This window comes from Colius striatus, chromosome 2 (assembly GCF_028858725.1).
Source record: "Colius striatus isolate bColStr4 chromosome 2, bColStr4.1.hap1, whole genome shotgun sequence".
NCBI lineage: Eukaryota > Metazoa > Chordata > Aves > Coliiformes > Coliidae > Colius > Colius striatus.
This window is the reverse complement of record NC_084760.1, coordinates 91145374-91171917: the sequence shown is the minus strand read 5'-3', so window position 1 is coordinate 91171917 and position 26544 is coordinate 91145374. Positions and strand designations below refer to the sequence as shown.

General features: G+C 37.5%; 1 protein-coding gene across 1 annotated transcript in view; it reads left to right on the top strand.

The window, feature by feature from the left end:
• Positions 1-26544, top strand: part of EPRS1 (glutamyl-prolyl-tRNA synthetase 1) — a 41812-nt gene that overhangs the window by 163 nt on the left and 15105 nt on the right. Inside the window, exons 2-18 of the mRNA XM_061991447.1 lie at positions 2545-2629; positions 6612-6711; positions 8739-8895; positions 10021-10160; positions 11090-11184; positions 12453-12579; positions 13105-13297; positions 13729-13900; positions 15314-15547; positions 16892-16976; positions 17313-17372; positions 19732-19842; positions 22781-22917; positions 23636-23843; positions 24262-24374; positions 24970-25087; positions 25200-25571. Coding sequence (XP_061847431.1) covers positions 2545-2629; positions 6612-6711; positions 8739-8895; positions 10021-10160; positions 11090-11184; positions 12453-12579; positions 13105-13297; positions 13729-13900; positions 15314-15547; positions 16892-16976; positions 17313-17372; positions 19732-19842; positions 22781-22917; positions 23636-23843; positions 24262-24374; positions 24970-25087; positions 25200-25571 — 2507 coding nt within the window. The remainder of the gene's footprint in view (positions 1-2544; positions 2630-6611; positions 6712-8738; positions 8896-10020; positions 10161-11089; positions 11185-12452; positions 12580-13104; positions 13298-13728; positions 13901-15313; positions 15548-16891; positions 16977-17312; positions 17373-19731; positions 19843-22780; positions 22918-23635; positions 23844-24261; positions 24375-24969; positions 25088-25199; positions 25572-26544) is intronic.

Sequence of the window (26544 nt, the reverse complement as noted above, 5' to 3'; positions counted from 1 at the left end):
CCCAGCGGGACGCTGTTCCCTCACCGCCCGCCCCCGCGGGGCGCGTGGCCGCCATGTTGCATCATACGGCGCCACGCGCGGTGCGGCGGCCGTCCCCGTGTGCGGGGCCGGGTGAGGCACGGAGGGAGGCCCGTATCCGCTCTTCCCTCTGCTGCTTGGCCTTGCCGTAGGCCAGGGCCGTGTGCCCACTGCGGACTTGGCAAGGGCGCCTGAGGCGGCCGGCGGGTCCCCGGAGCGCGGGGAGAAGCTGCCCTCGCTGAGCGGTGCGCGGGGCCGGTGCCCGGCGGGCGCGTCGCTGGGGCGGACTTGCTCCCGCGGGGTAATGCTGGCACATGGAGTGCTGACGAGGGTCGGGCTCCCCGCCGACTTCTCCGCCGCGCCTGCCCGGCCCCGTTCTGAAGAGATCGAGCAGGGCCGGTCCTGCCACCCTCGAGGCGGCTGGTCTCACCAGCGGGTTGCTTTTCGGGAGCTCTTTGAACAGTGAGGACAGGTGCCGGCACTTGATGTAATGCAGGGTAAAGAAACTGAGTCATTGGTAGACTCTTCAGTGATTTAGCACGTTGGAGGCTAAATTTTCAAAGCAGCCCTAGTTCACGTCGCTTGTCTGTGAGCTCTGCCTAATTGCAGTGATCCTTCGTTGTCAGTTCTAATTGCTGCGAAGACTTGGCTCATCAGGGGAGCTGTTTCCAGGTTGGGCTGCAAAATCTTGGTTTTTAAGTTGCTCGCTGTCGTGCGATGTTATCCTGCCTTTAAAAATGTGCCAGCCTCCTTCATTACCCTTTCTGATGTCTGCAAACAGCCTTTCATACGAATTCCATACCGTTTTTCCATTTTTCTCCAAACTATCCAAACTATATTTTCTTCCCATTTTTCATCTTAGTTTGTTGATTTCTTTTTTTGGCGCTGTTATTCCCAAATGTGTCTCGGAGTTGAATAAAACTTGCACAACTACTGGTTTAAGGTGAAATAATATGTAAGCTTTAAATAACATTTTTCCTGGTACTTGTTTATACTGATTTAGTAGAAAAGATGTGACACAATATGAGCTGTGATTAACATGGTTTAGGAGCTTTGGAGGACTTTTTTTTTTTTGTGATAGCTGATGAGTGGGACTAGAGATTTCATTCAGGAGATTGCATAATTATGTCAGAAATATTACAGATAAAACACTTTGGTGAACACTTGTAACAAGAAGACAAGTACACTCATCCTATTTGTTCTAGTACTTTGTACTAGTATATTGTGGCTATGCACTGGGAAAACTGTAGTAGCTTTTGATGTCATTAGTATTAATTACATAGCTTGGTGTGCATAATACTTGTCATTTTCAAAGCATTTCTTTGCATGTTATTAAAATACTTATGTGACTTACAAACACATTGCATAAAGGATGTCATCCTGACTTTCACAGATGGGTAACTGAGGGATGGGAAGAACAACCTTGACTTAGTGTTGATAAAAGCTTAATGCCACCAGAAGGGTTTTTCTCTGAACAGAGATGAGACCTAGGGAATTCCGAGCTCCAGTGCCTTGTATTTAGGCCAGTGTATTAATAGCTTACATCATCATCTGCCTTGTGTAGTGTGTGTGTGTCGGGGGGGGGGGGGTGTCTAAGGAAGATACAGTGCACATCATTCTGTAAAGTCTGTAACAGGTTATATGCTTTTCAAGACCTAGAGTATTGTCCTATAGCTAGTTTGTTAAAGTATTTGCCTGTGCAAAAACTTGCTGTCTTTGTAAGTGCTTCTGAGCAACGCAAAAGAACACAAGCTCTTCTACTTAGGCTCAGCAGGCTGAACCTGGACCAGAGCCAATCCAGAAATACAGCGCAGTTAGCTGAGTGCTGTGAGCTACTTTGTTGTGCTATAGAGCATCAAGATCAGAGCAGATTTGCATTAAGGCACTTTGATTATGGGCAGACCTGTCTTACAGTTGATGATTTAGCCTAAAAACTTCAGTAATTCTTTTATTTCCAGAGGCCATCCTTTACCGTCTCCAGTGAATTACTTGCTCTGAAAGCCACATGTAAGCTTCTTGCATGTTTACGTGGATAGAGTTTCTTGATCTTTAAAGTCTCTTCTTTTCATAAGCATTAAATTGGGTTAAAAATAGTCTCATGCTTGTTCAGAAAGTACTGGTATATTCAGTAATTGATCTCCTTTGCATACATCAGGGCTGAGATGGAGTACATTACTGTTCAATAATTAAAAGCAATTTGATTACATGCTCTACATATATTGGGGGACAGGACTAATTTTTACAATATCCTTAGGAAGCAAAATATATTGCGGCTGACACTTGCTGAGCTCACTGCAGGCTACTATGTGTTGGACTTTATCAATTTTAAACTGTAAGGATTGCCAAAAATAAGAAGCCTTTTGCATATGAGACTGAACATTGATTTCTTCCCTGGGCAGTCTTACTTGATGGAGCCAATTCAGTCACCTGATCCAATTTGTTGAGAAATGTAACTGGTTTGTTGCTACTGTAAAAGATGTATTTCCTGGAAGAAAGTTCAGTATCTTTTTCTCTTGTTTTTTAAAGGAGCTCTGCTGACAGTGGAGCATGCGAAGAACGATGTTGACATTTCAGTGGAAGAAGGCAAGGAAACCATCCTCCGTGTGTCTGAGTAAGTGACTTTGCATCTCCTTCTAGCTTTTGGTCAGCATTTTTAAAAATCACATGACTGTAACATTGACCTTTTCAGGAGGGAGAGAAGAACACAGTTTTATTAATCACTGCGTTACTGATGTCTCTTTGGAGCACAGAAAAAACATTTACAATACATTATAAACTTGGTCTTTTGAGGTGCTATGGATTATCAACAAAAGAAAGGACATTTTTATATTAGGCAACATTGGTGTGCAAGATTTGTTGGACTTGTGCAGATGAATTCTAAATATTTATATGGCATTATTTTGGACTCACTGCTGTATATAAGTGAATGCAGTTATCTCAGAAAAGCACTAATTAACTATACCACACTATGTGGTGTATCCATCTGCATCCTGTAGAAAGTCTTGGAAATGTATTGTAGAAAGCTGTTGTATATCCTTCTAAAACTAGTCTGCCATTGGAATAAATATTTTCAAGTTTGGGGTATGAAGATAATTTTTATGATCTCAGTAGGATCACCTGCATATCAGAAACGTAGGACCGGTACTGATAGTTTTGGGAAGCTGTGTTGTCATCTTGGATTCTATATCAGATAAAGTACCTGGATATATGCAGAGGAGATACGCTGATATCTTAAGTACCACTGACATATGAGTAGAAATCTCTGATGTATCTACAATAAGGAGCATATTTTGACCCATAAACATTGCGATCTTAAAGTAAGTTAACACTGGAATTATCAATAAGTAGATTGTTTCATTAGAAGGTGCTGTTAAAGCCACCAGTGTGTTAAAAAATGACATTCCTACACGTCTGTAGAATGGTTATAAAAGCAACATAGTATTTGAACGTTGGGTTGCACAGATCTTGGCTTGGTCCTCATAAATTACCATTGAGTGAGCATTTTAACTGTCTTCTAACCTTAGGGAAAGAGCTCATCACTGTGTAAGTTTCTGCAAAAAATAAAAGCACAAGGTGATTCACAATCTTCAATCTTAACAATCGTTTTGCTGTTTGAAAATATTTCATTCTGTTCACAATACTGGACTTGAACTAGATATGACTTCTTTCCCTACTGTAATCTCTGACTTTTATGTGATTTTTTTTTTTTTTTTCTGTGCCTAGTGATGGCATGGAGATTGTGATTTTGAATTGAATCAAGAGAAATGTGGCAGATTTTATTGGGACTTAATTGGCACAGCATTAATAATTTTCAGTGTGTTATACACATGTGGGATGCAGCTTATGTAACAGTCAATTGGATATGTTTTTAGTTGCGTGAGAGTTTTCCCCTTAAGCAGCCTTAGTCAGATGTTGGTTTCATTTTCTGTTCACAGTTTAGGCAGTGTGTGTGTGTATGCATATGCATGTATATGTTCCTGAGACACGTAGGAATGATCTCAGAATAATATAAATTTATATACTTGTCTTTGAAATAATGTTTTATTTTATTAAATTACTATGTATCCTTCCCACTGCATTGCAAAACCACTCATTTTATCTATAATGGAAGTTGTCAGAAATGGAAGGCAAAAGCTGTCCTGCACTTTGGCCACATCTGGATTATCTCTGGAATCGTGGTTCCATTAGATGGATTTTTTTTTTTTATGTGTTAGTGTCCTCACATTCCTGGTGTTAGATTATCTTTAAAAAGTTATTCCAAACCTCAATATTACATCGATTTTTTTTTTTTTTTTTCTCTTGCTTGGTTGTACAGTCATTTAAAAAATTGATTCTTTTATTTTAAAGTCTGTTTAAAGTGTGTCTGTAACTTGAGAGGCATCAGCTGAACTCATATCTAAACTAATGCTTTTGGTAAATGGATTTCATGGCATCAATTCTGCTGAAGCTATCTTATTTTGGCATGACTTGAAATTCACTTGGGATGTATCAGACTGATTTTTTTTTTTTTTTTAAACCATTAGCTCTAATGACTTGAACAAGAATGAATGTTTTATTTGCTGTTTTTCTAGGTTATATTTTGAGGTGCAGTTAAAATCTGGTGACAAACATTTCAGCTAACTAGCTGAAACTTAGCTGTCACCTAGTTAGCTGAAAAGTCTTGAGGTGATGAATTTCATTTTAAAGGTTATTTTCAAAACCTTACCTTCGAAACTTAATGTGGTAGTAACTCCAAAACAAACCTCTCTGGCAAATGCTGACAGCTTTATGGAGTGTTTCAGTATACTTGCATCTTACCAGATAAAAAAAATGCAGTATAGCTCTTGTGAGCACTGCATACACTTAGGCAGATGTATCTAAATGCTGCACAGAATCATTTTGTAATGCTTTTTAAAAATTAATTTGAATAACAGTTTATTACAATTGGAGATTCTCTTTGTTTTGATTTCTGTTTGGTTTCTTTCCTTCTCTCATCTTCTGCTTGAATATTTGCCTTGGTATTTAATTCTGTGGCATTTGATGTCACTTTCGAGACACTTATACTTTTCCTGTAACATTACATTGCTCCTGGTTACTCTTCCTCACTCCTGGAGTTAGCAGGCACTGGCTGCAAAGACCAGTCTTGATGTTTTGTAAATTTTTAAAAGAAAGGAAGCCAGTTAGCACAATGTTTGGGTGGAGGTAGATATTTTTTCCCCAATGAAAATAAACAAATTCTTAGGTACAAATGATATTTTACTCAGTGTAATATCGTTGCATTTCAAATATTTATTTCAAATCTTTATTTCACTGTGAGAGTGAGGGAGCAGTGGAACAGACTGCCCAGAGGAGCTGTGGAGTCTCCTTCCTTGGAGATCTTCAAGACCTGCCTGGACATGTTCCTATGCGACCTGATCTAGGTGAACCTGCTTCTGCAGGGGGGGTTGGATTAGATGATCTCTAAAAGTCCCTTCCAACCCCTACCATTCTATGATTCGGTTTTGCTGAGTAATCAAGGATATTTGTTTTAGTATGAACTACTGAAACTAATACAAAGGTCACAGATTTTGTTTTTTTGTAGGGGCAAATGTGTCATAAATGTTTAGGTTTTCTCAGTTCAAAAAAGCTTCATTAAAATCTGATAGTGTTAAATTGTAATAGGACATACTTTGTGTATCTTAAGCCTCCCATTGTGGCTTTTGTTCTTAGTTACATTTTATGAATCTTCTGTATACTGGATCCTGGAAGCTTGAAAAACTGGAGGAAAGAAAACCCCTACAAATGAACTATGTTCCTTAGGTTTTAGTGCAGTTAATGTAATGAGGCTGACTGATCCATTTGTGCTAAAAATGGGACTCATTATAATTGTTAATATATCAAGAAATCTTCTAAATACTTTTCAGACTTTTCATTGATTTTGCAAAGCTTTTTGAGGCTATAAAAATTATTTCAATTTAATAGGGGACACAGTAGATGTAACAGGATGTCCAGAACAATGGCTGAACAGAAATGAAACCTTATTTGGAGAAAGTGTAGTGTTCAGTCAGTTAAATTGAGTGGTCAGAACACTTACAAGACCTCCTTCAGTTCATGTCAATGTCTGTTTAGAAGTAATTGGAACTCTAATTTTGTAGCCTACACCGATGTGGGATTGTGGAGATAAACATCTGGAGAATTAATAGTTGTGATGCATCTTTCTTCCAAAGCTTCTGGAACCTATCTAAGTTATCCTTTTTGTATGACAAGGAAAGGAAACAAAAGTTGATTTAGCTCCTTAAATTCTGGAAAATATGTAACTCCAGTTATACTAATGCATTCTATCATGTGTGGAGGGAGTTATTTGAAAGAATAATCAGAGTTTTATTTTCTTGAATTCTGTCTATTTAACAAAGTTATTTCATGTTAAGAAGCTTGTTTTTCCCTGTGATGACAGAAAAGCAAGGACTCATGTATTCTTTTGCTAGATACTTTTTTTTTTTATTCTGGTGACTTGTTATGTATTGTTCATCCAGGAATTATTTCATGTTTGCTTTATACATGTTTCAACTACATGTGTACAGCTAAAATTGAACTGGAGGAAATTTAATATACCTTTATCTTACCTCTTTTCTTAGGCATGTTTCATTTACTGATGTGAATTCAATAGTTCGTTATCTGGCTAGAGCTGGTGCTTCTGCTGGGTTGTATGGGTCAAATCTGGTGGAACACACTGAGGTAAGAAGGAATCATGCTTCCCTCTTTTTTTTTTTTTCTTTTCCTTTTTCTCCTCTCTTTTGTCTGTGATCAAAGTTTTGGGGTTTTTTTAGAGGGTTGGGGGTTTTTTGTTTGTTTGTGGGTGTGTTTGTTTTTTTCATGGAGGGTGTGGATTGGAGCTGTGTCTGTTCAGCGTTTTATTGTTAGACTGAGATTCTGACTATGTGGAATGCCAAGGGTTTTATTTTCTTAAACTTGCTCCTTCTTTATAAAGAAGAGACATAAATTTGATCTTTGGAAGGGTTGCCATTTCCCACCGCTGCAACTACAACTCCTAACCTGTGCAGTTCACTAACACTGGGTAGCTTAGGTTACAAGGGGATACTTATGGTTTTCCCTCTTCCTTTTCCTCAGCTCTATTGCCGTCAGATTCTAGCTTGTATAACTCTTAAGCATAACAGCAAGGAAAGCTGTATGACAGTGAAGTACTGAATTAGTTTTTGCTGTATATGACAAACAAAACTGACCTGTTTCATCCAGTGAAATGTGGCATCTTGCCACATAGGTGGACTGTTCCCACATGCAAAGTCCTATGTTCTGTAATGCTTTCCTGGTGATGCCATGAAGGAACCAGAATTTTGGTGCCAAAGATGCAACTTTTTTGGTCTTCCTTGCTTACACAGATTACAAAAAGTTATTAGGAACTGTGGATGTGATATGAAATGAGAGGAACTTCTTCCTGAGTCTAACTGAGAATAGTCATATGCTGAGTTTTAAGTTGGTAGCTGGAAGCAACAGGTAAATTGAAATCTATGTCCTCTAAAATTCAGTGAGGAATTGAAGGACTTGATTCAGTTCTTTTCTACAGCTAATTAATGCTGGTAGTAATCACTTCAACCCTTATAGCTGCTCTCAAGGGAAGTGTTGCCTAAAACACTACTTGTAAGACATTTGAAAAGTTTTAGGTTATCGCATAGCTATTTAACTTAAAAATGGGACTTAATTTTCTGAGCAAAAGCTTCAAGACCACTGCAAGCACACTTTCAAGATTAGAATTTCCGATAAAATACTTCTTTCCACTTCTTTAAAAAATAAAATTGTACTTTGAAAAGTACAATGACAGCTGCATTTGTGGTGCAAATATTTTTGAGCAAACAACTGAGCTGAATTCTGTGGTGGTGTAATTACAACTGTTCCTGCCACGTTGACTCGGGTATTGGAAGGCTTCCTGAAGCAATTTACAGAATACACGCACATGAAATAGGGCCAGAGGACTAGAAGACACCCTTAGTCTTTTACAGAATCGAGGGAATTGATTTAGAGAAAAGGCTACATTATTAACCAAGGACCTTATTATTAATATTTTTTGTTGTTGTTTATGTGATGAGATTGGTTTATTTTACCAGAGAAGACTGTTTCACAGGAGAGCAGGGAGGGAAATGAGATGGAGGAGGGATTTGATTTCTTCAAATATAAAAGAAGATGAGGCAGTGAAGATAGGAACTGGGGAGAAAATGTATACTTACCCAGTAGCAGTACTAGGAAGATCAAATAGGTCACAAATGTGGTGTCTAAATAGCTGAAGGATAATGATGATTATTATAGACTGTGTGTGATTATATAAGTACCTAAGAAATGCTGACTTCTCTATTTTCTTATATTAATTTTCATTGCAAATATTATATTTTATTTCATTTTAGTTATTAAAGTTATCTTTATCTCAACCCACAAGTTTTACTTTTTTTGGGCCTGTTTCTCTTCCCCATCCCCTATGAGAGGGGAGAAGTGAATGAGCAGCAGCATGGTGCTTGGTTTCTGGTTGAGGCTAAGCCTGGACAATAACTCAGTCTAGCCCTGGGTGAATGTTTCAGAATATTTTAAGTGTTCTTTAAGCATATATTGTGATTTATTGTCCAATATATTTAGTGTTGATGTTCCAGTTAATATTTGTCCAGCTATTAAATGGGTTGTATATGACTTCGGTTTTTTAACAAGCTTCCTTCTCATTCCTTTAGTAACTTTGACTGTCTTTTGTCCTTTAAAACCAGATTGACCATTGGCTGGAGTTCAGTGCTACAAAGTTATCTACTGCCAACCAGTTTCTTTCAGCAGTTGAAGAGCTCAACCACTGTCTTTCTCTAAGAACATACTTGGTTGGAAATTCTCTGAGTCTTGCAGACTTGTGTGTCTGGGCTGTACTAAAAGGTATCAGTGTATCTTAGTTTCGTTGCCATGTGATCAGTGTGTGCCAGGAGTTCTCAAATTTCTTTTTTTTTTTAGATGCTAGTAGTGACTCTTAGCTGTGTACCAGACACTGTAGTCTGCTGCACACTGCTTTGTCTGGTGGGAATAGTATAGCTTAGGAATTGGTAGCATTTTTCAAAGTTATTGTTGTATTTGGAAGTTTATATGATGTAGTCATAGTTGGGAATTCTCTTAACTTCTTTTGTGCTGACTGTAAGTGTGTCTTTTTATCGTCTGTTGCCTAAATAAGAAAATTTTCTGTGGCCCAAAATTTTGGATGAAACATTTAAGTAATTTTACTCTGTGTTTAGAAATTATGTACACAGACCGTGTTATCTTAGAGGAAATTTCTTTGGTGTTTATTTTGAATTATTAAAAGAGGTGTATGTTATTCTGTGAAATACCTTTTGGAGATTAAAGGAAGCTTTGATTTGTTCTTATGGATTTGGTTTTTTTTATATTCTTCTATATATGTCTAAACGTGATAGATTATATTGCATGGTGGATTGACACCTAATTACTCTCACAAGTAAAGCACATAGTTAGGATTAAAAGCTAGTATCGTTCAGTGTTTTTTTTCAAAGTTACTGCTTTTGAGAGAAATCTTCAGCAAGTATGTTTTCACTTTTTTTTTTTCTTCTTTCTCTGTCACAATCCTTGTAGTGAAGCTGTCTTCCATGAAAATTAGATTGTGGGAATAATACCCCTCAAAAATGAAGGGTAGTATTGATACATGCTTCACTTCTGGTAAAGCTTAGAAAACATAAAATGTAGGCACACTAGAAAGATATCCTATATTTCTGTCTTGAAAAGGAAGCTTTGATGATACAAATAAAAATATCTTCCTGAGCCCCTCACCCCTGCCTTTTGCTTTGATGAATCTGAAAAAAATGCAGTATGTTTTGGGTTTGGAGAGATTTTATTTAATTTGCTTTAGAATAATTTGTGTCTCTATGACTAAAACTCTTTTCAGGAGATGGCTTAAGTAGATTTTAAAAAGAAATTTTTTTAGTATTAACATTATTGTTAATAATCATTCTATTTTTATCATTTAATAGCAAGAAAAAAATATTTGTTTTCTAACAGATAATAGCACGTGGCAAGAGCAAATACAGCAAAACAAAGCTCCTGTCCATGCAAAGCGATGGTACAGCTTTCTTGAGGTACAGCCTACTTTTCAATCTGTAGGCACCAAGTGGGCTTCTGGTACACCAAAGGTTAAAATGGTAAGATTTACTCAGATGCTCTGGAGTGTTGTTCTGTTTTTATGAATGTATTATAAGACAGTGTGGTTTTTTGGAAGTTAGAGAATTAAGACTAGAGCATCTTTCTTATGAAGAAAGGCTGTGGGATGTGGGACTGTTCAGCCTGGAGAAGAGGAAACTGATAGGGGACCTCATTAATACTTACAAGTATTTGAAAGGTGGATATCAAGAGGATGAGACAACACTTTTTCTTCTGTAGTAAGGGTAATGGACAAAAGCTGGAACACAAAAAGTTCCACTTAAACATAAAGAAAAATTATTTCACTGTGAGGGTGAGGGAGCACTGGGAAGGCTGCCCAGGGAGGTAGTAGAGTCTCTTTCTCTGGAGGTCTTCAAAACTCACCTGGACGTGTTCCTGTGTGACCTGATCTAGGTGAATCTGCTTGAGCAGAGCAGTTGGACTAGATGATCTTTCAAAGTCCCTTCCAACCCCTACCATTCTCTGATTCTGTGTGAAAAGTTAAAATGAATCAATTCTAAAGTAAATTAAATTTCTATATTGTTTAAAAAGAAGCTGTCACTCTCATATTTCAAAAGGCATGACTGATGCAGTCCAGTACTTAAATGGAAACATGTGAAAATGGCACCTCTTAATGAGCGCTACTAGCGACTGTTTTCTTCTATGGAATAAATTAAACAGCTTGGTGAGACTTTCAGTCTTTGATCAAATTTGAAGACACAATAACTTTAAACTCCAGAATTAATCTTGTTTTGATGTGCTGTGAGTAATGTGAAAGTTCTGAAGACATCAATCTGTGGTCCAGTATGGCAGCATTGTCATCTGGTTTGAAACGAGACCTTGATGCAGAAGCTATTATCTAGAACTTTATATCTGATTACACGACTAATGCGATTTGTAGTTATGTGTCTGTCCTTTTTTTTTATTTAAGGCAGCAGAAAAGAAGGCAGATGTTGGGAAGTTTGTTGAACTTCCTGGTGCAGAGATGGGAAAGGTCATTGTAAGGTTTCCTCCTGAAGCAAGTGGGTAAGAAACATCAATACTTTGAGAAGGTTCCATTTGTGTTTCTTCTTTAAAAAAAAAAAAGTGCATTGGTGAGGATATTAATCAGCTTATCAAACAAGACTTATAAGCCAAAAGAGTATTTAAAGCTTTATCCACATCCATGTTAGAGCTGTATATTTACTTCTGTATACCCCATTGTGCCATTGCCTGAACTTGGAATAAGGAGGTTAGCTGCCAGCAGGTGACATGATGCTGCTCAGCAGTGGGATGAGGAGAAGCAGAAGGATGGCATTTACATGGCTAATGGAGGTGTGTATGCTGACAGGAGCTGTGATGTGTAAATACAGTGTTTGTGAGTTGGGTGAAAGAACTCATAGTGCTTCTCAAGCTTAGATTTGAGAAATGAAAGATATATGGGTTGACCACCCTTTGGGAAGCTTGACACCAGATATGTAATGGAGGATTTTGACCCAGCGATCTGGAGTGTATGTAGTCCCATGACACAAATTCCTTAAAGACCGCACAGTGGAGATGTTGTGAGCCAATCTAATAAATACAGTTTTCATCCAACTTTTAATGCACTTTCATTTTAGAGTTGCCTGATGAGCTGTAAAATTTCCATCATTGTAGTTCTTCATTAACCTGTCTGTTCAGCATCATGTGACATCCGTAGTAATGTTCCTTCCTCTATTTGTCCAGTATAAACTCTTTTTCACATATTTTTTTTTTTTGCGTGGAAGATATATTGTTCTCATATTACTTCAGTATTTTTAGAGTCTTAATTCTGGTGTTCTACTTAAAACACTGTTCTTTAGGGAGGCTTTTTTTTAAAAAGTTATTTTCATTGTGTGGATTTTGTTTTTTTTATGTCTAGTTTAAATTGACAGCAGCTTTTTAGCTTGTGTTAAAAATACATAGCAACCATCATTTCAGGAAATCTCACTCTTCTGAATGTGGTAGGTTCAAGTTTTCTGGTAGCTACTGCTGAGTGTCATCAACAGTTTGTTTAAATTAGTCTGTGAAACTGGAGATAAATGCAGTCTTATCTTTATATCCATAGTGACATCCTGATTTACAGATTTAGGTATTTTTACAGTTAACTACCAAATTTATGGTAGAAAAATATAATCTGCTTTCATAAATGTATGGTATTTCGACAAATATCCTAGGTTGTGTTTTTTGTTAGACTTAGGAATCACTTTCCATTCTTTTTCCTTCCCTTCCAAAAATAAAAAAAGTCTGTCTGAAGTAGTGCTGCTGTATATATTTATTTTTTATTTCCTTTTCAGATATCTACATATTGGTCATGCAAAGGCTGCCCTGCTCAATCAGCACTATCAAGTTAACTTCAAAGGAAAACTTATTATGAGATTTGATGACACAAATCCAGAGAAAGAGAAAGAAGACTTTGAAAAGGTATGAGAAGGGAAACCATTTACTTTATAGCTAAATCAAAGGTAAATGACATGCAGGTCTGCTCTTGCACACTTTTCCTGCACTAGATTTTCATGGTATCATTATTACAGTTAAATCATGCTTTGAAGAAATTTCTATTGTCTTTACCTTAAAAAAAAACCCTTAAAGCTCCTTTATTGGTAACTTATTCCCTCCTTTTTTCCAATGTTTATTTTACAGTGTATAGATATACAACTCTTGAAATATACTGTTTAGTTGTATAAGTATTACGTAGTCCATAACAAGTAATTTGTTTCAGCTTTCGTTTCCTTTTCTTGTTCTGCCTCTTTAAGTCTGATCTCATATAATTATAGGCTGTGAATGAATGACAGCTGTCTGCCTCTCTTTTCTTTCATGCATATCATATAATTCTTATGACTTATCCTTCCTGGACAGTGGAGCATTAAAAACACCACCTCTGGTAGACAGAGGTTTAAGAAAACTAGCTTTCCTGAATATTACAGTATAAAATTTCACACTTTGCAGGTTATTCTTGAAGATGTTGCAATGCTGCACATCAAACCTGATCAATTTACATATACCTCAGATCACTTTGAAACAATAATGAAATATGCTGAGAAGCTTATTCAAGAAGGGAAAGCGTATGTGGATGACACTCCTGCAGAACAAATGAAAGCAGAGCGTGAGCAAAGAATGGAATCTAAACACAGAAATAACTGTAAGATATTTTAAGCTTCTGCCTTGCTTTCTTATCTTTTTGACATCAAAACTTGATTTTTATTAACAAAGGTGGATGAAATGACTAATTGTGTATCTATAAAGTCCTTATAGGAACTTCATAGTATTTAGTGCTTTGCTCTATGAGACTGGAATAAGTATACATTTAGACAAGTGCAGTAAGCTTGTGTAAGTATTTATTTTTTATTCCTTTTTCAGATATTTTTAGCCTTGCAATTTAGACCTATGCAGTAAACTTAAGAATTTGATCACTGTTGATTACTACTTTAAAAAAATTCAAGATGTAAAATATGTGAAAATTGAATTCCAGGATCTAAAGAGGGATGTGACATTGCTTTTTGTTACTGTGATAACAAAAAGTGGTTCTGTATCAGCTTCAGAATACCTTAGAAAATGTTTTATTGTTCTCAGGTGTTAACAAGAATCTTCAAATGTGGGAAGAAATGAAAAAAGGAACAGAATATGGACAAACATGTTGTCTACGAGCAAAAATAGATATGAGTAGTAACAATGGATGTATGAGGGATCCAACTCTTTATCGTTGTAAAAACCAGCCTCACCCACGGACTGGAAGTACCTACAAGTATGTCTGCTTCCTCCTTGTGTGGCATGTGATTTTTGTTGTCTTCAGGACATTTAACATTCCTTAGTAAACTTCTTTTAGTACTTGGATCCTGATAGCATTTTTCAGTTAGAATATGTAATTACTGTCTTGACTTTCTGAAACTTCTGCAAATGACTTTTAAAAACCTGTGAGCTTGCCATCATAGTCATCAGGTTTGGTCTATAACAAAACATTGTATATCAGTGAAGAGCTTTGAGTCCAAACATGGCTGTCTTCACATCTCCAATATGAGGGACATGGACCTGTTGGAGAGAGTCCAAAAGGAGGGCTATGAAGATGATCAGAGGGCTGGAGTACCCTTGTTATGAAGACAGGCTGAGAGAGTTGGGATTGTTGAGCCTAGAGAAGAAAAGGCTCTGAGAAGACCTTGTAGCAGCCTTCCTGTACCTAAAGGGGCCTACAAGAAAGACAGAGGAGGACTTTTTACAAGGACATGTAGTGATAGGACAATGGCCTTAAACTGAAAGAGGACAAGTTTAGGTTAAGTATTAGGAAGAGGTTCTTTCCTGTGAGGGTGATGGGGCACTAGAACAGATTGCCCAGAGAGGCTGTGGCTGCCTCATCCCTGGAAGTGTTCCGTGCCAGGTTGGATTACACTTTGAGCAGCCTGGTCTGGTGAAAGGTGTCCCTGCCCCTGGCATGAGAGTTGAAATTAAGTTCCTTCCAAACCATTCTGTGATTCTATGAATTAAGACTTAATGGCTGTATCTTGGACAACAAAGTTGTTTGCTCTAACGCTTGTAGCTTAAACAGAACCATAGCAATTTTACATTGACTCAATTTTATACTGCGGCAAAACGTCCTTGATCTAGTTACCTGAGTGGCTGCTTCCATTCCAGCAACTGCTGTCTTTGTGCAGAATGAAGAATTACTACATTATGCATTGAAGTAATTGTTTGAGACTATGGTTCAGTGCTTATTTGAACCTTCTGTTTCCAGCTATACAACTCCCTCTTTGGAAACTTTGATTTAATGTGTATATAATAGTAAAGCAATATCTGTGGGTGGAGAGATTTTTGTAAACATTATAACTTTGCTCATTATTAACTAATGACTCTTAGATATTGGAGGAAAAAAGCCCTCTTAAGTCAGCACTTTATGTGTTTGAAAATAACAAGTTTTTTTTTAGTCTTGAATAATAAGGCTATAATCAATTAATTACTTGAAGGCTTTGTTTTAAAAATGTATTTACCTCTGGATCTTTTTATGGGCAATTTGTTGTGTATGTGCAATTTTAGTCTTTATCTGAAAGTTTTCATAGATTATAAATATTGCTGATGTATAAATATGTTTTTTTCCTCGTTTAAATGTTAACATGTGAGGAAAGTGTTTTATTCTTCTGCTCTGCTAATTGAAGGTCTTTATTCTCAGGGTTTATCCAACATATGACTTCGCCTGCCCCATTGTTGACAGTATTGAAGGTGTCACACATGCATTGAGAACAACCGAATACCATGACAGAGATGAGCAATTCTACTGGATCATAGAGGCGCTGGGCATAAGGAAACCATACATATGGGAGTATAGCCGGTTGAACCTCAATAACACTGTGCTCTCTAAGAGAAAGCTTACATGGTTTGTCAACGAAGGGCTTGTGGATGGATGGTATGTTACGTGGTCACAGTTCAGTATTGTTCCTTACAATACTCCTGACTGAAACACACATACTGTTTTGGACAGTGCTTAGACATCAAAGCAGCTTGAATGAGTATTTAAGAACATAGATTAGAGTGGCTTCTGCATGTACAATATATCTGTTTACTACTCTGCAGTAACTGTGTATATACATATTTGTATCCTGTAATAAATGTAAAGTAGCTTGTTTTTGGACTTGGGCTCTTGCTACCAGTGCTACTTACACATTTTCCACTCTTGAGTCATCAGATAGATACATTACTGAGCAATGTTAGAAGAGTGCCTGAACTGAAGAACTTCTGATGCTCTCCATCTAGTCAAATCCATCCTATTTTCTTCCCACCTGCCCTCCCCCTCCTTCTTTCTGTTCTTTTTGTCATGTTGATTGGATTTCTGCAAGTAGTACTCAGTGGCCTAGAAGCCTAAGTATTTTCCTATAAAGGATGAGCCAAGAGTTTACAATTTTGCAAGTAGTTTGGAGTGTAGAGAAGCTCTTCTGTTCATTCCCACAGTGGGCTAGCAGTGGGAGCGCACTGTCTGAAGTCCTCTCCTCGTAATACAGGAGTATGAAGAAATCCATGGGGAATGCTGAGTGGGAAAACTGCTTGTAGTGTTTTTCCTGGGCTAGTTTTAAGTAATTCTGTGCTCAGCCTCTGGGAGCACCATTTTATCCGAAGGCCTCCTTGGTTGTCTTGTTTAGTTGTGCCGAGTGTGCTTTTTTATGTTGGTTTTTATTTTCAGATTGCTTTGGAAGCCTAGTTCTTAGATTATGCATGGAGCTACTCTGCAAGAGCTGAAGTTGTCTGGGTTTTTTTTGTTTGAGTTTTTTTTCCCCTAGATGCGTATCTGGTGTTACAATGGTCTCTTCCTCCCTAAGCCTCTCTCGTATGTCCTCAGCAACATTTAATTCATGTTCCCACCAACACGTGTTTTAAATTTCAGATTAGGCCTTTTTATTTCTTGCATAAGAGAATGAAATTATAGAGTTCTGTCACTTATGTCATTGAGAGATAACATTATCATTGTCAGTCACCTCCTGATTTCTCTTGAGCAAGAAAGAATCAAGCTCTGTTGTTTCAGGGGCCGTTATTCAGGTGCCATTGAAAAGGAAGTAATGTGATAGAGACATGAATTTGCCTTGTCAGTTTTTGACAGATAAGACTGAATACACAGAGGAAAGGAGCCACTTCACCAAGAGATGGTTTCCATCCCTGAGGTGAAGGAGAAGAAAACCTGCATCACACAGTTTGTACAGATAAGAACTCAGTCTTTTCAGTTAAGTCTTAACTCTCATGAAATGTTGTCTTCTACTAGGGATGACCCAAGATTTCCCACTGTGCGTGGTGTCCTAAGAAGAGGCATGACAGTTGAAGGGTTAAAACAATTTATTGCTGCTCAGGTGAATATTCTTTTCTGATTCTTTGAGTCTCACTTGCTAAGGACAAGTTTTTATGATGTTTCAGTTAAAGTACTCGTCATTTTCTTCTTTTGAAGGTTTGTTGTTTTCATGTGTACTGCTTCAACAATACTGACACCTGTGAGTAGATCCTGGCAAAATGGAGTAGCAGGTTTCATACTTTAAAAAAATGCTTATTTTGCAAGCTCAAGATGCCTTTCTAAGCTGTTTTGGTGAATGCAAACTATAAAGGGTTTGTAATCTTTAAAGGACTTTGTTTTAAGTTAGTCTAGTAACTAGAATATTTATATAAATTTGGTTTCTTTTTTTTTTCCCCAGGGCTCCTCTCGCTCTGTTGTGAATATGGAGTGGGATAAAATTTGGTCCTTTAACAAAAAGGTATGTGCTTACAAGACTTTGATACTACTCCTGATAGCCTCTCTCTGGGATATGTAGAGAATCCAGCGTTCATTGGAGTGCTTGTCACAACAAGTAGCAGTTGCAATATATTGCATCATTTGGCACACTTCCAGGAAAATGGAATGTCCCCCCTTTCTAACCTGAGCTAGCACTAATCCTAACAATTCTCCTATACCAGTACTTACTTGTCTTAGTAGTACGGGGAAAGACAATGATATTTGCTGTAAATCTGATATGAAAACTGCATTTCATTTTTCTGCTTTCAAGCTGCGAGCTATCTGTAAGAAGGTATTACTTAATGCTTTTTACCTTAGCATATAGCTTACAGTGCTGTAAGCATACATAGCATATGCTCTCATTTTGCAGCTTCATAGCATAGTCACATTTGCTTATATAACAGGAGCTCTACAAACCCACTGAAAATGCATTATTCCTAGTTTTAAAAGGCTGCCCATTTCTGGTTTGGCTTATTTGTTAACATAAACACAAACTTTACTCAATTTGATTCACGTTGGCTGCTTTTCCTTTCTGTGGCAAAAGGACTGCCTATGTAGATAAAGCCAGCACTGCTGGTGTTTCTGACTGAATGTCAAATAAGGAATATTGCATCTTGACACGGTTAGTTGCTTTTTGGCAGCAGATGCTTGGACACTATAATAAGGCGAATTGTTATAATGCTGATTGCATATTTTGTGTGATTGTGGAAACACCTGTTATTTTGCATTGGGATTCCTGCTTGGTTTTGCTTAAATAGTATCCAGATCTGTTCATTTAAGTAGTTTTGGCTTCTCTGGCATGTGTCTTGTATTTCTTCATATATTTTGCATTCAGTCTGTTCATACGCAAAGGTTTATGAATTGGTTCTTTCTGTTGCTGCGTAAATGTATTTATGACTAAGCATTGGATTTTAGGGAAAATCCACATTAAACTGTCAAGGCTCATTTTTTGAATTGGCTTTTAAACTGAGTTTCTCAGACTTCTGATTCAACTCCTTGAACATCACCGTTACTTACTAACCGATTTTATTTACAAGCAAATGTGCAGATAGTTTGCAATCTGTCATATGAGGAAAACCAATGGATTGCATGCAGGTCGTTCTGAGCTCAAAGGCTTTATCAATGTGGGAGGTCTTATTTTATATGTTATCATGTAATTATACTACAGACTTCTTAACACCTATCAGTTGCAGAAGGATTGTGAGTTTCAGTGAGTAAAATAAAAAGTCTGGTAACAACATTATAAAATTTAGTCAGTTATCAAAATTATGATATTAAATTACCTAATATCTCTATATTTTGAGATACATGCACAAGTCTTTTTTAAAAGTGTTTGTCTAACATTTAGAACTGACTTGAGTGACAATGAACTTACAAATGTGTGATCTGTTAGAACTGTATCATCCTATCACCTTACCTTCTTAATGTCAGCTAATTGGATGCTAAATATTTTCTTTAAAAAAATTGCCATATGGTTTTTCACTTGAGCAGGAATAAACTAAGGGGAAAAAAAGTCATTTTATGCTAATAAAAGCAGGTGTTTTCACTTAGCATCCAGTTAAACTGGTAGATCCCTGATATCCCATTTAGACCTGACAACTGTTTTACTTCAATTACGTTTTTAAGTGCCTCTGAACAGTTTGACTAACCAGTATTTCAGATATGAAACACACTGTGAAAACTACTTCAGTTGCCTTTGAAAATGGACAATAAAAATATGGGAAGACATTTTAGTGCTATCTTTAAAAAAACTCATGTTGTAAAAATCCTGATGAAGTCAGTGTTACGGTGTTGCCTTATTATAGTATCTAATGCGTCTGTATTAAAATTGCAGACTTCGTTGGTGCTTTCTCCAAAGCCAGGTCTGTCCCTGATTCTGCTTGAGAGCTGACAAGGAAAATGAGTATGAGATCAGACCTTGTGCTGCTGGAGAAAGATTGAACTACACTAATAAATTGTCACTTTGAATTCAACTACCTTAGAGAGTAAGTGGTCCAGATGTAATAGCCTAGGTGCATAGCAAAGCCTCATCAAAGTACATTTTGCTGTCTTCCCTGTGAGGCATTAACGCATAATTTTTGTTACTTCTGGTATCAGTAGTACCCAATGCATAGTTTTGACTCAAAAGTATTTCAGTAAAGATGGAAAATTGTGGAATATTGCCACTGTTTTCTCATTTTTCGCTTCTCTAGCTTTGGATTAAATTAAAGCAAACATTAAAAAATATGCAGTAACATAAAGAATGCCAGTTAATATTCCTTTTTTGTGGTTGTTGTTCTGTACAACATTTTATTTTTCTGACAATGCGTGTATTCATGATCCACCTCATTTGTTTCCTGTAGGTTATAGACCCAGTAGCACCTCGGTACACTGCTTTACTGAAAGATGCAGTGGTCCCAGTAAATATTCCTGAAGCTCAAGAGGAAATGAAAGAAGTGGCTAAACATCCAAAGGTTCTCGCTTTGCTTTCTTAATATTCTTGTATTGCAGATCAGTAAGGTTGGAAGGACCTTTATTTGGAGCAGTCAGCAAGGATAGTCCTGCTTTTAACTTGCTCAGACGACATGAGATAAAACCAAGGTGTACTTTTTTTCACAGAATTGTTAAAAGCTGAGTGACTGCTGAATGCGTTTGTTTTGTTAAGAGGATGTAGGAACTGCTTTTGCATGTAGCTAGTACATTAAAAAGACTCTCTGGGAGTTTTCAGAAGAGGTGGAATGTTACAAGTATGGGGTGATTGATGCTCAGACTATTTCTGTTTGATAGTAACTTTCACAGAGAAGTTTAAACATAAAAATTTATTCAAGCTTTATGGGTATAATACTGTATTTACTTCTTGTCCATAACAGTTGTGAATGCAGGAGATCTTTTTAAAAAAAATATTTTTCGAGGTTAGACTTATGTAGAGAAGTGATGTATTAACCTGTTGATTCTGTCAGCCTCTGGACTTTTAAATGCAGATAGCAAAGTTATTATAAAAAAAAAATAGGAACTTTCTAATTTGATACTCTAGTAGCCAGTAAACAGAATAATATTCTTTAAGAAGGAGTGTGTTACTGATGCAATTCTTTTTTGGCACTACAATTAGGGAAGATTCTTTTCTTTGAGCATGCATCTTAAATTGTACTTAAGCTTCACTGGAAGCATCTCAGAGATATCACACTTAACACTGAGAGACAAATGAATATTCTTGAGGTTTTGCTTAGTATATTTTTAATTAATTTTGTTGCTTTTAGTGTTCCTGTAGCCATCTCTTATAACTGAGAGGTGGACTTCTTCAAGCAGATGCAAGTGAGAGTTGTGTCAATAAGTGTCAAAAAGTCTGAAGTTTGGTCAGATGCAAACCAGCATATTAAAACATTGATATTCAAAATGAATGTAATGTGTTTCTTCTGATCAGTATTTATTTCATTTCAAACTGTTGATCCATTTTGGCTTTTTAAAAAAACACTTATCTGTATTGTTGGAGTGCTTAAAAGCTGAGTATTTTTAGTGTTATAAGTGACATATTTTCAATTTCTGTCTTCAAAAAATCTATGCATCTGAAGGAAGCTCCATATTTGTTTTCATATTAATTCTATAAAAAAGCAAAAATAAGAGTTATGAAATTATTTTCTAAAGGGAATTTGTGTAGCAAAATGGAAATGGGAAAGACTTATTTAAGTTTTACCTGAAAGGCATGTAGACCTTAAGGAAATAAGATAGGCTATCAGTTGCATCTGGAGTACTGTGTCCAGTTCTGGACTGCTCAGCTCAAGAGGGACAGAGAACTTCTGGAGAGAATCCAGCGCAGGGCCACCAAGATGATCAGGGGACTGGAACATCTTTCATACGAGGAAAGGCTGCGGGAACTGGGGCTCTTTAGTCTAGAAAAGAGGAGACTGAGGGGAGATCTTATTAACATTTACAAATATCTAAATGGTGGGTGTCAGGAGGCTGGGACATCCCTTTTTTCTCTTGTAGCTCGCAACAGGACAAGGGGTAATGGGATGAAGCTGGAACACAAAAAGTTCCACTTAAATATAAGAAAAACCTATTTCACTGTTGGGGTGAGGGAGCCCTGGCACAGGCTGCCCAGAGGGGTTGTGGAGTCTCCTTCCTTGGAGGTCTTCAAGACCCACCTGGACATGTTCCTATGCGACCTGATCTAGGTGACCCTGCTTCTGCAGGGGGTTGGACTGGATGATCTCTAAAGGTCCCTTCCAACCCTACCATTCTATGATTCTATGATCTGGTATTTGATAGAAGATAGGACTTCTCAAGTGTACCATCAGAATGCTTGCAACACTTGTTCAATTGTTACTGTTCAATATATTCATTAATGATCTTGATGAGGGAACAAACGGCACTGCCAGCAAGTTTGCTGACAAAACTGGGTGACTTACTCACCAGAAAGCTGTGCTGCCATTCAACGAGATCTGGACAGGCTGGAGGGTTGAGTGGGGAGAAAGCTGATGAAATTCAACAAGGGCAAGTGCAGAGTCTTACATATGGGGAAGAATAACCCCATGTATCAGCACAGGTTGGGGAATGAACTCTTAGAGAGTAGGATAGGGGAAAAGGACCTGGAGGTCCTGGTGAACAGCAGGATGACCATGAGCCAGCAATGTGTCCTCGTGGCCAAGAAGGCCAGTGGCATACTGAGGTGTATTAAAAGGGCTGTGGTTAGTAGGTCGAGAGAGGTTCTCCTCCCTCTCTACTCTGCCCTTGTGAGACCACATCTGGAATACTGTGTCCAGTTCTGGGCCTCTCAGTTCAAGAAGGACAGGGAGCTGCTGGGGAGAGTTTAGTGCAGAGCCATCAAGATGATGAAGCATCTCCCTTATGATGAAATACTGAAGGAACTGGGACTCTTTAGCTTGGAGGAGACTGAGGAGTGACCTTATTAATGTTTACAAATATGAAAAGGGCAGGTGTCAGGAGGATGGAGCCAGGCTCTTCTCAATCATGTCCAATGATAGGACAATGAGAAATGGGTATAAGATGAAACACAAGAGCTTCCAAAGAAATACAAGGAAGAATTTCTTCACTATAAGGGTGAGGGAGCACTGGAACAGGCTGCCCAAGTGGGTTGTGGAGTCTCCTTCTCTTGGGACATTTAAAACCCACCTGGATGAGTTCCTGTGTGACCTACTCTAAGTGGTCCTGCTCTGACAGGGGTTTGGACTAGATGATCTTTCAAGGTCCCTTCCAACCCTTAAGATTATGTGACTTATCAATGAGAAACCTGAGAGCTGTGTAGACTAGTGTAGCTTTACGTTGCTGAGACTGTTCACCTTCTGTGCTCATCTGTGTCCTATTGTAAGTAATGCAGTGTGTTGGCACTACATTAACTTTAGTCAGCTCATATAATAACAATCTCTCCTTTGAAATTAAAATCCTTATTCACAGAATGCTGATGTTGGGTTGAAACCTGTGTGGTATGGCTCCAGAGTCCTGATCGAGGGTGCAGATGCAGAGACCCTGACAGAGGGAGAGGTGGTTACATTCATAAATTGGGGCAATGTTATCATCACTAAATTAAACAGGTAACTTATTTACTGAGAGATTAAATTAAGTTTTGCTTTTTGTCTTTTTGATGTTTTTTTCTTTTAATAGGTACTTTGTAACAGTAAAATATTAATGGTTGTCTATATATGGCTATTACATGATTCTGTACAGAGACAACTTCTTAGAAATATACCACAAACTTGCATTTTAGCACAGAATGTATTTTACTGTTGGAATTCAGGCCTGAAATCACCAGCAAGTCCTGATACTGCATGTCCCTCACCCAGCATTTTCCATGTTTCTGTAGTAATATTTCAGAGAAAAACCCAAACAAGCAAACATCTGGAATTTTAACAACTTCTACCTTGTAAGAAATATTGCTTTTGGGTACTACAAAACTAAGCCTATCACAATTTCAGTTGCAGAACTCTTGAGATTGGGAAGGAGACTATTAACGTCATCATAGTATCTTTGAAATGGTTACAATGAGACAGTGGCAGAATGGAGTGCGCTGAGATAAAGAACATAAATACATACAGATTTTTTGTCCTATATTCTTTACTATTTCTTGATATTTTAGAAATCAAAATTAAAAGAGAACTTCAACAGGAATGAATAGACTCTTTCATTTCCTATGTCTCCTGTGCGTCAAAATTAAATTCTGAACACGTGTTTTTTCAATAAATTTATGGTGCATAGTATCAAATGAGAACTAATAATTTAGTCTTTACTCACGTAATTTCTGTTTTTCTATAGAAATTCAAGTGGAAAAATTGTGTCCATCGATGCCAAATTGAACTTGGACAATAAGGACTTCAAAAAAACTACTAAGATCACTTGGTTAGCAGAAACTCCACGTGCACCACTCATCCCCACTGTCTGTGTTAATTATGAGCATCTAATTACTAAGCCAGTTCTAGGTAAAGATGAAGATTTCAAGCAATACATCAACCGAAATAGCAAGGTAAGTTATCTTCTTGTCTACTTTATTCCACAAAACTTACTGTTTGAGATGATTTGGGGTTTTTTCCCATCACTATGTCTAATCACTCTTTTTTAATATTAAGGTGTCATTTGTCATACCAGTCAGTCATGTGCTGGTACCTAGTTTCCATTTCACCTCTCATAATTTCAGAATTAAAATTTGAGTCCTATTTTTTTTCAGGTGTTACCTGGCTTTTACACATCTGGAACCAATAGTTTTTGTCTTGATACAGTGTTACGATATGGCATCTTCTTGATAGTACTTGTGCTGCCCTGAGATTAACATTTTGACAATTCCATGATCAGAACACCATCACCATCTTTCTAGAACTGTACTATATTTCTTACTCTTTCTTGTGCTCTGTTAGATTTGGACTGATTTCTTTTAACACTTACAGCAAGAAGAACTGATGTTGGGTGATCCTTGCCTTAGGGAGTTAAAAAAAGGGGACATCATACAACTTCAGAGGAGAGGATTCTTTATTTGTGATCAGCCCTATGAGCCAGTGAGGTAAGCTGCCTAAAACTGGCCTAAGCAGACTTCACAGAATTTGCTTTAGCTTTCTGTGTTTTAATGTTTTCACACATGCATTGGCAAGAATAAAATTGTCTGCAAATATTTTCCCCTTTAACCTGATCTTTCTGTGGAATATTTCTGTGGATTTGCATGGCTTTTAGCTTGTAAGTTCCTACCTCTTCAAATTGTCTAAGCCAAGTACACGGTTCTTCTGATGCATACCACCTAACTTGGACCTAGTAAAGAGATTGGGGTTTCCTTGTGATTCTGAGTATATAAATTAAGAAACAATGCTACAGAGTAAAACAGGTATTTGCTCAATTAGAGGGTGCACATACTATTAAATTGTGACAGTTCCTTAGCAAGCTATTCAACATCTAAATTATGCTGCATTTCAGTGTAGTATCATAACATAAAGAAAACCTATACATAACAGGAGTCAATATGCAGATCCACAATGACGTAAATGCAGGTAACCACAGTTGTGTACAGAGAGCAACTTGTGAGAGGAGAACATTTGCTACAATAAACACTTTATGTGTATTTTGCATTTCCTTTACTGTTTTGTTTTCTATAAATCCTTCTATAGTCCTTACAGCTGTAAAGAAGCCCCATGCATTTTGATTTACATCCCTGATGGACACACTAAGGAAATGCCAACATCGGGGTCAAAAGAGAAGACCAAAGCTGAAACTGCAAAGAAAGAGGTAACTTGTGTTTTAGAAAAGTGTAATAAAATGTATTATTGTATATCATCACTGTACAATATTAATGTGCTGAATACTTGGCTTTTTTCTCTTTTTTTTTTTTTTTTTTAAGGCTAGTTCAGCTGTAAAAGGAAAGTCTGCTCCACTTGCTGGTGATAGCTCTACTCCAGCCTGTACTCCATCTGAAGGTCATCTGGTCATTTACAACAGGGTGGCTGCACAGGGTGATATAGTTCGTGACTTGAAAGCTAAGAAGGCAGCAAAGGAAGATATTGATAAAGCTGTGAAACAGTTGCTGGCCTTGAAAGCAGAATACAAAGAGAAGACGGGCCAGGAGTATAAGCCTGGAAATCCTCCAGTACCTGTAACTGAACAGTCTTCAAAGCTTGAGACCTCTGGTACCCTGGACAGTAAGGCTCTGTATGATAAAGTAGCTGAGCAAGGAGAAGTGGTCCGAAAACTGAAAGCTGAGAAAGCAGCTAAGGTGGCTGGTTAACGTTTTTTTTTGTTTGGGTTTGCCTAGCCCATTGCCCTCTCTCTGTGGAGGTGAATGGGTGCTTATGGATCCATGTTTTCATAGTGATTAGCATTTGAACTGGGCTCTGTTCTGTCAAGACTTGTGTTTTACAATGTTTAATCTTTCAGCTAGATATGTACATTAAAGTTTGTGTTAGTATTCATAAAGACAAGTAAATTCTTATATTTCTTAGACTACTGTTCTGAAACACGGACAGGATTCATTCCACGGCATGATCTGTTTAAGTGGCCTAGTCAGTCCTTGAGGTTGAAATGTCCTGCAGCATGTATTCATTATTTATTTAACTATATATGGGCAAATGGTGTGACTTCATAGGATTGACCTTCTGCTATTGAGACCTTAAAAACAAAACAGAGCCCGAAAACCAGAAAGGAAAAAAAAAAGTAGTGATCCAAATACTACAGATATTTTTGAGACATCTTCCTGTCTGCAACTAAGCACTACATAAAAACATAGCTACTAGTAGCTGTGTTCTTTCCATTCTTATTAATACATAGCAGGAAAAGATGGGAAGTAACACACTTTGCCTGGTGGCTAAATACTATTTGTAATAATGTCTTGGTGTCATCATAAAATCCAAATAAGTAGATCTAAACTTAGTTATAATTTTGCTTAGAGCTATTTAGTAACTTTATTAAGTAGTGTACAAAATGGAATAGGTGCACATAAACTGTGAGTCTCTTTGTGAAGGTATTTAAGGTGCACTTAGTCTTATATCTCAATATCTTTGTTCCTTCTGCTTTCTGTCCCTTCCTTTCTCTTTCAGGATAAGATAGCTGCTGCTGTGGAAGTCCTTTTATCCCTAAAGGCAGAGTATAAACAACAGACAGGCCAGGAGTACAAACCCGGAAGCCCACCTGTGGTCTTTGTTCCTCCTCAGTCTTCTTCTTCTTCTACTCTTCCATGCCCATGTCCAGTA